Source organism: Pholcus phalangioides, unplaced genomic scaffold (assembly GCF_987345545.1).
Source record: "Pholcus phalangioides strain wild (caught in Gottingen) unplaced genomic scaffold, Ppha-v1.0 ptg000009l_1, whole genome shotgun sequence".
Classification (NCBI taxonomy): Eukaryota; Metazoa; Arthropoda; class Arachnida; order Araneae; family Pholcidae; genus Pholcus; species Pholcus phalangioides.
The window spans coordinates 57,625,192-57,637,433 of NW_028301602.1; the positions used below are offsets into that span (position 1 = coordinate 57,625,192).

General features: G+C 39.2%; 1 protein-coding gene across 1 annotated transcript in view; it reads right to left on the reverse strand.

Annotated features, from left to right (window-relative positions):
• Positions 1-345: 345 nt before the first annotated feature.
• LOC149083371 (heparan sulfate glucosamine 3-O-sulfotransferase 6-like) overlaps positions 346-12,242 on the reverse strand; it is a 71,069-nt gene continuing 59,172 nt past the window's right edge. Inside the window, exon 2 of the mRNA XM_089236643.1 lies at positions 346-3,981. Coding sequence (XP_089092769.1) covers positions 3,357-3,981 — 625 coding nt within the window. The 3' untranslated portion in view covers positions 346-3,356. The remainder of the gene's footprint in view (positions 3,982-12,242) is intronic.

Genomic DNA, 12,242 nt, shown 5'->3' on the forward strand with positions numbered 1-12,242 from the left:
CATCAAAATTGGACACGAGAGAAATGTAGTACTACAAAATAACCACAAAAGAGGATTCTTGGAAAACTGTGTTTAAGTTTTATACAGAATTCTCGCCAAACCGCAATAAATATAACCAGTCGTGGAAAATAATATCATTCGTGTCACGCGATGGAATTATGTCATTTCGATTAATTAAACGTATAAAAGATAAATATAATAAGGATGTGTGTGCGTCAACAGAAATTATTCATCTCATAACCAGCAAATTGCCATGTGTATGAAGTCTATTGGGCAGTCATTAATTAGTTTCATGGCGTGATTGCTTTGTCAAGACTAGAAATATTCAGTCCAACTACACACGTATATATACACATATATATTTATTTAATTTTCTCTGGAACAATATAAACATATAAAAAACACTAACACGTGACTTTGATTTGCATATAGATTCAAAAAAAAAACGGTTGGAAGCACCTTATTCTTCCTTGCTTTAACAAGGAAAGTAAAACTTGACAATTGGCGCAGAATATAAAAATACTTTCTGTCTCATAGATATAAGATTGATGACGATGCCAGTTGATTTCTATAATCTGTCGATTCGACTCTGATAACACTTGGAAACTTCGACGAAAGGCGAGAACATATCATGAACTCATGTTGAATGGATACTGTATACGTTTCATGGGTGACGTTGCGTTGACAGCAAAATGCACTTTCATGTGGACAATAAAAACAACTAATTGTGGAGAAAAATACGTTACTTTTCAGGCCTACAAAACATATCAAAGAAAATTTCCTGGGTATCAGTACCGAAATGAACTTCGGAAAGAAAATTTCAGTATATTTCAGTTTTTCACGGGAGTTCAGTATATTTCAGTATATTCCTCTATCCGGGAATTCAGCCCGGGTTTCTTGCATGGTAGTGGAACAAAATCGGACAAACAGGAGATAGGGTCAGAATCGGACAAATTTTGAATCAATGTTGGCGCTGTATCTTCCATTTCCTTCCACTCCTAATCTGCTAAATGGTGACAAACTCGATTCAACAAGAAATTGGGTCAAAATTGGGACTAGTTTTTTCGAGCTGTCGGTGTGGGCGGTTTATCTCAAATTTTTCAAACTAAGCTGCCAAGTGGTGACGTATGCTTTTAAGGGCATTATAAAGAGATGTAGAGAACCTTTTGATGCAATTTGATCAATAAAGAAGTGAGTCGTCTACCACAGTGGTTCTCAACCTTTGGAAGCCCGCGGCCCGGTTTCATTTATTTTTGTAAATGGAAGGCCCGGTCAAAAAATACACGACTAATGGAAAATGAATGGGAGAAAATCAAACGGCAGATCAGTCATGGCCCGGTATGAATGATGTCACGGCCCAGTACCGGGCCGCGGCCCGGATGGTTGAGAAACACTGGTCTACCAGTCGCCATAACAAGTTATAAAAAAAAACAAAAAAAAAACACATTCTCTTCAAACCACTGACAAGTGATGGATTGCTACACGTACTGTACAGTATAACAGAAAGGGCCGATACATAGCCAACACCAGCTTTAGTAGAATTATTATTATTATATATTTCACGCGCGACAGCATCGTCGAAACGAAATCTATTGTTTTATACATACAGGTGTTTACGGAATTTTATACCGAACAAGTTCACTACCTTCACACAAAAAAGACAATTCTTATCCACTGGCGTTCTCGTCCAGTATGCAAGAGGAACCGGGTTCGACTTCACGGAGGAGAGAAATAACTTGTTTTTCCGAAGTTTTCATCACGGCACTTAATGTTCAGAAAATCTCTTTCTTTGATACAACTGATCGTGTTTGTTTATTTAGAGAATGCGTGAGACACACCATTTTTTAGAGGCAATTTTCCCGCATTTGGCGCTTAAAAAAAATGCTTTTTTGTTGAATATTTTCTTCGTTGCATTGCCTTTCTGCTGTTGGTGATGACACGTCAACCATCTACGTGTGATACTAACGTGTCAAAGCATGTTTAGGCGACTTTTCATGTTACTTTACTAACCGGGTGGATGAACCTCGAGAGTTTGTATTGCGTTAGGAAAACACGGGTTACCATTAATGTTCATGAATAGTTAATTGAACAACTTTGGCAGTGAGATCAAACAATCTTAAACTAAAGGCACTACTACACACGTAACTGCAAGCTTAACAAACATGCACGTTCCATCTTTTTCTACAAGTATGCTTGAGCGTCTGTAGGATAATTTTGCGTAAGCATTTTGATTAAACAAGCAGTTTATCCCTATAACGATCAGAGACTAGGTATCTCGTCCAAACGAAATGTGCGAGAAGTTTATTCCAGCTCTACTTGTTTCTTTTTACTTTTTATCCTGATCATCACAAAGCTTTATTGTTTCCCTATGAACGGAAGTTATTTTTTTCCCTCCCCGTCCTTTCTATACTTGAGATTAGTGATCCCTCCCCCGTATATATATAATGTACTTTTCTACTACATATTTATGAGAGAGAGAGAGTAAGAATAGGGAAGGGTAAGAAAGAGAAAGTGTGAAGGTTAAAGTAATATCTGCTACACACTAAATTTTTTCCCTTCTATTAATATCATGTGAACAAGGGTAAACCAGTTTTATCTCCGATACTTCAATGCAGATCAATAAAATTTGTTGCCAAAAGCCTGCGTCACACACACACACACACACACACACACACACACACACACAGACACACACACACACACACACACACAGCGCTTGCGCAAATGAAACGGAAGGTGCGTACCATGGAAATAGATTATATCAGTCTTTATATAGCTTATACTTATCAGGGGGAATAGAAAAGTTTTCGTTAAAGTGAGATTTTTTTTGCTATAACGGTATTCGTTAAAACGGCAATCGACTATATAAACTGGTTCTTGGGCAAGCATACTTGCGTACCGTGGGGTGTCGGAAGGAAAATTGTCCATGCTTGTACAAAATCATCGAACATACATACTTGTCAAGCTTGCAGTTAAGTTTGTAGCCACCTCAAGAGATCGTGAAAATGCATGAAGAGCCAAAATAGAAATTACATTCATTATTCCTACGAATCTTTACTGATTGTCGTGTCATACTGAATCACACATGAAATAGGAATCTGGGGAATCCAAAATGCTTCGGGTCGTCTATGTGCCGGAAGAATTTAATTTTATATCTATGATATGGCTTGTGAAGGTTATTGTTATAATTCATGTACCAGATTATTGTGATTCAGGAAACTTTGGTAGATTCGATTTCATGGAATGTTATAATCATTATTGCCATCAAATTACTTTATTGCTTTTTAATGCTTAAAACCGGGATGACTTAAGGAAGAGTTCATATTTTATTTGAAGAGTTGAAGGTTTGAAATGATTCACGACCACTCGAAGTTTCTGCCAACGATCCGGTAAAATTTCTGGTTGAAAGGTCGGTAGAAATCTCTGAGTCTTTGTTCGGCGGACGGCGGTATGTGAGGATGAGACCTACCCTTCGTTTTCCCCAAGCAATGGGGCACGTCACTTTGTGCGGATCTCCTGAGACAAGGGAAACCTTTGGTTTGATTGAAGAAGAAGTGCCGATCACTTATGAGGTTCCTGAGTCCGAGAAACTTCTGGACGGAGTCCAGTTCGGCCACCGGATCCGATATGAGTCTTTCGCCACTGACGAAATGGAACTGGGACAGTGGGAAATACGACAACCACCTCTGGAGATGCCTGGCATACACTCCGATTTTGATGGCGCTCCAGTTCGTGTCTACCAGGCCAGTCGAGAAGTTCAGAAAAGCCATTTCCTCGAAAGTTCGGGTATCCATCGGCCTTTTGCTCGACGCTTGAGTGTAGTCTGACACAGCTCTCGTGACGGGATCACGTACGACCACCAGTAGACGTATGTCCTCACCGAAAGCATCGTGGATTCTCGAAGGAACCTCAGGAGTCACAAAGTAACTTGGCGTTTTCTCCACCGTGATTTGACCTTCCCAACTTAGTGGCATCTGTCTCCTGCAAAATATACGAATTCATGAATGGATGTGCTCTCTAAATGTGATTATATAAATAAATAAATATATATACCGTATATACATAAAGGGTGATATTCAAAACTCAACTTACAAACTTTTAAGGGAGGTAGAAAACACAAAAATAAAAGAGAATCACATAGGAATGTATGATCGGAAACCCGAACATGATCAGCTGGAGGATAAACGAAGATGCAGAAATGACAAGCCACTAGTGGATGGAAAACTCTTTAGTTAGCGATACACGTTAAGTTTCTCACAACAAGTGCCAAAGTTCTTACTTCTTAGAAATTTTTATTGGACATTTCGTGAAACACCCAGGGCGAGCATTATGGGGCCCCACCGAGTAAAGTGATTTCTCTGAGGTCCCTACCCGGCTAGAAATTTCTACCTACCAATTTATATGCTTTACTCTCGAAATGTTTAATCTGATCTCATTTTCATGAGGTCCCTTCTGCACTTGAGACTCCCGAGCCGTACCCAGGTGAGTCCATTCGTTAAGATGACACTGGAAACGCTCTTTGTATTTTCGATAGAAATTCGAAGATGATCACCACATCCTATTAGTTTGGCAATCGCAGCTGTGATTTTATTTATAACGACACTTTTATATATATTTCTGTTAATTATATAAATATAATAATTCTAGGAAAGAAAATATACGAAACATCCGTTACGTTAAAATACAATGGCACATTGTACGACACACGCTAATAATTAATTAGTTGTAGAGATATAAAAGTACACATAATCGCAAAATATATTCGTGTTAATAATAAATGCGTATGTACATTTTTCGACATTTATTCCTCTCTTCTTTTTTTTATGTCACTGTCATTGCCATCAATCCGAAATAACAAGGAAAACTCGAAAACACACTTTAATTCCAACATCTCCCACAAGAGGAGCATTCATTGCTGCTGCATCCGATGACACGACACTAAATGATAAGTCATCTAAAAAAAGTGATTCATTACATATATAGAGCACATATATTTTCTTTTTTACGTATCTAAAGCGGGGGATGTAGAAATTTTATGACGCTTAGTAGATATACATCCGACCGACAGGACAATTTTTGTTTTGGGACGAGAAGAAACCACAATGAAAAGAAAATTCGTGGTGATCGTAAAACGTAAGAAATTCTCATCAAAAACCGCGAGGAATATGACTAAGGAAAAAGAGGTCGGAAAATAAACGAATCTTTAAGGTAACGTCAAAAAAAAAAGTGATAAAACCTCATCAGAAGATGACACGAGTATCTTTCTCACCTGGAATGCGACACGAGCCGATCTCGGGCGGTGTTATTCTTATTTTTATCCCCACAACTTTTTTCTCCCGTTTATGCCATCATGAGGAGAATATTATTAAAAAAAAAAGAAAATGATGTGAAAAAAGGCGGCGTAAGAAACATTCCTGTTAACAGACACTCTTTTGTGTTCTTACAAGAAAGAAACAAGAAAAATAATAAGACCAGAGACGCGGAATAGGTTGCGCAGAAAACCGAGGAACATACCGGGAATTCGGAAACTTATTGGTGAAATGGTTAGGGCACATTCCAGAGGCAGTTTTGACAACGACAGGCATTCGAATAATATACACTCTTGTTTTTCTGGAGGGGGAGGGGAAGAGGGCACGAGAGAGCGCCCTAATTATAGTTGGTTGCACAAGAGAAACACCGCGGAAAACATGTGATGGGGGGGGGGGAGGCTCACACACATGACCATCTTTCCTTCCCAGACGCTTACAATTTTTCTAATACGTACTAGCATTTTTCTATATATATAATTCTGTTAAAAAAAATTCCCATAGTTATTCGAAATCAGCGGAGAAGTCACAGATATCAGTCAAGAAATAAATACACTTGCTTTCCGTTTTTGAGATCAAAGCTTTTAATTAACCCGTATAACTTTTTACTTCCTTTACATAGCCATTTGTTTGGCGCAGTTTGACCAAATTGGTCCTTGCGCCAATAAATCGAATATCTAATGTAATCCGTACAACTTTGTTCACAGGCATTTGAAGAAACTTGTTATGAAAATTGTTAACGTCTCTTGACGAAAATTTCTATCAAGAACGGTTTTAATGACAAGGATTTACCCCAGATGTGCACAACTTTTTCAGTCTACGGGCCAGATATACGGTATTTCTGCCGCATTCATCTCACATATTTGTCAAAGATATGTTTTTTTTTGGGAGACATATATTTTGACTCGCAGTACACATTATTTTCCGCGATTGGTGATTTTAACTGTGATTGGCAACTTTACTTGTCTATGACAGTTTTTTTTGGTTGTAAATGACAACTTCACTTGTCTTGATTTTTTTTAGCGATATCCCGTGTTTTGAAATAAATATGGTCAGCCCAGGTTTTTATCGTACTGTGTGCATTGATATGTACTTTGGGCGCGGTAGCCCAGGTCGATAAGATACTCGCCTATAGTACCAAAGGATGTTTAGAGGTGTCGGGAGTTTGATACTCGGTTCGTCCTTATCAGAAAACTTTCCTGACATAAGGGTACAACAAAAACGGCGACATGACCACGGAAAAAATTGCTACCGCAGGGAGTCCCCCCATCGGGGGTTAGCGCACCAACCTCTCGATGAGTATAAAAAACAAGCCTGCCATTCGGAATCGGCAGTAAATTGTAGGTCCCTGTCTAATTAGCCCTCGTGTGCAGAAAATGACCGTGGCGCGACAAAAATGATCAAATGATATGTACTTTTCTACCGAAACAGCTTCCACGGGCAGGATGGGAACCCCTTAAAGGGCTGTATGTTACCCGCAAGCCGAGGGTTGTGAGCCCCTGATTTAAACAATGTGTTTTTTTTTTCAATCTTGTTCTATTAATCGTGATGATAACGAAGACAAGGATACTTTCCACGTGCTTGGCGAGAAAACGCACTGTCGAAAACAAGAAAAAAAAAAAAAAAAAATGCAAATCGGGGAAATGTGCTTCTGCACAACACATCAAGGACAATACGCGAATCTCAAATAATAGCATTGTACTACTACTACTCGTATAAACATTCCCCTGGGGAATTTCTAACGAATTGGTTGTGTGTCGGAAATGTGTTGTATGTGGATGAGCCTTGAGGTATTTACAATGTTAGAGTATTTATGGACGTTTCCTGTACTAGTGGTTGTTGCTGATATATGTCTTATATATTTTGAATTGAAAATGGCAGGTACATGAATTTTCGTGTTACGTAAGTACCGTGTTGAAGGTCTGCCTGTTCTTTTTTGGAAAGAGTTTTTTAAATGGAAAACAGCCTCGAATTCATGCCTCGAGAAAGAATACTGTGCATCAAATTCTGATTAAAGATTCGGGAAACCGGAAAGTCTGTGCACAGTTTGTATACAACACGCGGAAGCAAGGATCGCTTTTGTAGGACCTCAGCCTATCGATGGAGGGACATTGTCACGACATCTAAAGGGTGTAACGAAATTCTGAGTGGCTCGACAAAAAGAATACCGGTACAGTCGCTGTTTTGAAATTCATTTAAATAGATTTTTAGCGAATTATTGATTCATAGATAACTATTTTTAATTAACCCCTTCTCGTAGAAGCTGTTGGCAGTAAATTTGAATGATCTGTATTAGTAGTACAGGCGATAAATGTGACAGTCTTGTTCCACTTTCAGAAAAAAGGAAGAAAGGGTAAAAAAATAAATAAGGGGGAGGAGGAACAGTACAGAGATAACTGGATAAGAGAGAGTATTAGTACCATGTCTTGGTTTTTTTACCTCACCTACAAACTTGCTTTGTAGTTATTTCTCCTTGTTCTTTTTCTCACTTCTACGTTCAAATAATATGAAAAATATATATATCATATGACAAAGATACATTATATGTGTGTGTGTGTGGGGGGGGGGGGGTTTGGGGCACCGTGGAGAACGAAAGGGGGGGGGGGAAGGCTGAAGAGAATCGCCACCATGGTTATCTCAATTGCTGGTTATCAGTTGATTGTTATCTCGATGATATATCAAGATGGAAATGGGAGAACGGGGGGGGGGGGTGAAAACACACACACATACACACACGCGTGCGCACACGCAACTTTGTTTCATAGAGTTACAATAAACCTTCGCGATGAGGAAAAAGAGGTTGAAGAAACAGTCAGCTGGATTGAGTTTATTCCACTGGCGTGCAGACATAATATCACGTCCCTGATCGTAAAAGGGCTAACAAAAAAAAAAAAAGCCGAAAATAAAATATTTTACTTGTATGGTTTATTGACATAGCAGAACCTTAACACTCCACGTATAACTTAGATTAATGACCAGATTATTTTGAACGCGACACGTGAGAACATTTTTTCAACAAAAAATTGAAGAGGCAAATACAGACGAAAATAGTATTTGTTTTTCAATTGCAGTTAGCATAAAAGGATGCAGTAATCGATGTTAAATGGACCCGCATTGGCATTTTTGAGGATGAAAACAGCGGCCTTTGAGCGCTGTTATTTCAGTTTTTTTTTTCATCTCAAGTCCGGAAAGGAATTCCGCCATTTTTGTAAGGGTAGCCGCTGTATTTTTGTGGAATGTTTACATATGCGTTCAAAAAAGGCGGCGAGTTCTTTTCTTAACACGTCTCGAACCGCCCATTAGACAAGAAAGAGACAAGCCACGTTTTATGTCAACCTGCAGAGGGCGGAAAAGATACACGCCATCATCATCACCATCATAGTCACCGCCGCCGAATATTACGCTTCCCGATCCACATCCGAAAAAAAAAAAAACACTGAGAAAATATCGGGACAAGGGTGAGACAGAATTGCACATGTGTTGTCTTCGCGAGATTGACTGTACCCGGTATCGAGGATGTCGCCGGCAGCTGCGAAATGTAAAAGAAGGACCCAATTCTTTCGGGGACCCTTGACACAGCTGCGTGAAATTCATACGTCGCATATATTACGCACGATTCAGACCCAAAATAGAATGACGAAAAATCAATTTCGGCCATGTAATGGATTTATTGACTTTTTTTTTTGAGTGCCATCATATATGAGAGTAAAAACAGTTCTTATGCAACTCGAAAGTTTTATAAGTTCTGTTTTTCGGTTCACTTAAATAAGTGATAATATACAGTAACGTCCGTTATAACGACAGTTCACAATCACGAGGAAGATTGTCGTTATAACGGACTTCTCGTTATAAGCAAATGTATTATATTTTTTGGTTGGCCAGGTTATGAAAATTATATAAAATTACTGCTTCATCTACATTAATCCACCCGCGGGCGGTTTTTATTTTACAAAATCGCGGAGTATTTTCATCCGCTATGTCAGAGGCATACGTGGGGAAAAGGGGGCCAAGCTGACCAGAAATTGGAAAAAGAAACTGATATTTCCACGAAAAAAAATTGAAATACCGGAGGAAATTCCCTTAATATGCTATATATTAACTAATTTCTAAATGTAATTCAATCATAACACTTCTGAAATATAGATGGCGTCCCTGAAAAATCAAACACAACACTACATACGCACTCAGACTGTTGGGTGCACACACAGTTACATTTCCGGCACAACTCACTAGGTAGTAAATCGCCCATAGATGGTGATAGACCCGAGTTGTGCTCGGTTTGAAAGAGAGAAAGAAAGAAAAATTAACTAATTTCCATTAATTTAAATACTTTTTAAATACTTCGAACTCAAAATTTCTCGGGAAGAAAATTGTTGTGCCCCCTCCAATGGTCGATCCTGCGCACGCCCCTAAGCTATGTGTATAAAACGCGATAATAGCGTACTCCGCGGAGTTTTATAGAACACGTGAAACGCGATATTTGCGTTGCCCACGGCTAGAGGGTTAAAAATACTGTTAGATCATTTCGTTCTAGTAATGATGAATGAACATATATGTGGGGGACCCCAACAGCAGTTTATTCTGTAGGACATTTTTGAAAAATAAAAAATTCGTACTATCAGAGTGATTTAGTCTCGACCAGTTAAACAATTAAAATTTCCTAGTTATATCACTGCCCACTTCCATGGCTGTATATATGGACGCGTCAAACATTTTTTTTCTCTTTTTTGCTCACAATTTTCAGTCATTCGGAAATGACTTCAAACTGTAAGTTCTTAGTCACTGGGAGAGAAAAAAAGTCAAATATAAAATATATTATCAAAAATAAAATATTAATATCTTCTTTATACAGGGCAGGGCCGTAACTAGGATTTTTGCAGCCTGGGCTAACATGATTCAGCCTCCCGGGGCAAACATTATTACTATAAAATAGTAATAATTATTAAAATAGTAATAATTACCGATAATTAATTAATAATAATTAATTGATAATTTTCTAACGGTGTTGTTTGTTCCCATCTAAAACTGCCGCCCGGGGCAGTTGCGCTCCCCCCCCCCAGTTCTGGCCCTGATACAGGGTGTCCTGTAAGGGGCCATTCAAACATTACGTCAGCATCGGGGGGGGGGGTGGTTCGGATTTGCTGACTTTTGATGACAAGGGGGAGGGGGGTTTGAAGGTTGCTTACGTCATCAACCACCCTTTTTGCAGATATGAAATATTCTAAGCTGCTGACGGGGGGGGGGGGCTATTTAGACCAGGACCTAAAACTTATTGCCGATTCCGAACGGTGACCTTTCTTATACTCACCAGAAGTTAAGGGTGAGGTATCCCAGGTCGATAAAACACTCACCTAAAGTACCAAAGGATGTTTAGAGGTGTCGCGAGTTAGATACCCGATTCGTCCTTGTCAGAAAACTTTCCTGACACAGGGGTACAACACAGAAACGGCGACATGACCGCAGAAAAAATTGCTACCGCAGGGAGTCCCCCATCGAGGGGTTAGCGCACCAACCTCTCGATGAGTGTAAAAACAAGTCTGCCGTTCGGAATCGGCTATGAATTGTAGGTCCCGGTCTAAAAAAAATTAGCCCTCGTGTGCAAATAAATGACCATGGTGCGACAAAAACGATCAAAGGACCGAGAGGTTAATGCGTTATCCCCTCGATGTGGGACTCCCTGCGGTAGCAATCTTTTTTTTTCCCGTCGTTTCTCTTGTACCCCTTTCTCAGGCTGGGCTACCGCTCCCTTGAATTTCTTCGTTTGACTAATGTTGCAAGAGTAATTTTTACGAGGAGCATGTGCAATATCAGAGGTCTTCAACATTTTTCTAGTCACGAGCACTACCTGTACTTGGCATCCAAAGAAGAGCACCCTCACGGCAATTTAGGTATACGTATGCCTGAAAAATCAGTACGATTTCTCTCAATTAAAATAGTGTTTAATCAGGGCGTTGATCGAGTGCTCGCGAGCACAAAATCGGACACGAGCATCGAGCACTTCAGGGAGCACCGTAGTGATCACAAACAACAGGTTGAAGATACCTGTGCTGTATGATAAGAGTCATAACGTTCAATTATTGAAGAGAGAAGGAGAAACTGGCACTTTTTTAAGAACTTTTTCGACGCTATAGCGAATGCTTCCTAATTTTCAACTCGTTATAACCGAATATTTTTTGCATCTTTAACATAAACTACTATTTGACAATCACTTGCAAATCACTCGCTATAGCGAGATTCTCGTTACAAGAAGCTGTACTCGTGATATCGGACTTTTTCCTCAAGAATCAAGTCAGTCCGTACAGAAACACGATATTTTTCAAAAAAAAAAATCTTATATTGCTTCTGTATATACATTGAAAAATATTTTTTTCCCTCCAATAAAATGGATTGGGATCACCACACGAGAGCGTAAAAATTCGTGGTGATAATAAATCAAGTGGTGCTTTATCGTTGATCGCGTGCGTTGACTTACATATGTTAGTTCCCGATAAGATCTACATTTGTTCATATTTTTCGTGAATTATTGTAACCGGACACTAATTCGTTAGGATATTTATCTTTGGCGAGATTCTCTAAGAAACATACATCGCGGATCATTAGCTGTTAATTAATGCCGCCAAAATAAACGATTAATCAGTCGCCGTTGGAAAGCTTCGTCGCTGATCAGGCGGGCGACGTGCCTCTATCTTAATTAAAGCAACGTACGTTTCGTAATGTGACCGCACATATCATTCAGTTGAATACATACGACCTAAATAATGAAAATAAAATGAAATAAAAAATTGTGGGAAGACATCTCTAAATATCGTACGTGTCTTGTAAACCAAGTATTTTAATATTATGGGTGAAACAATAAAAAAAGCAGCATATGCTTGGTGGGCGTGGGGCTTCGAGAACTGACATATCAAGTCCACAAACTCGGTATCTCTGCGGTTG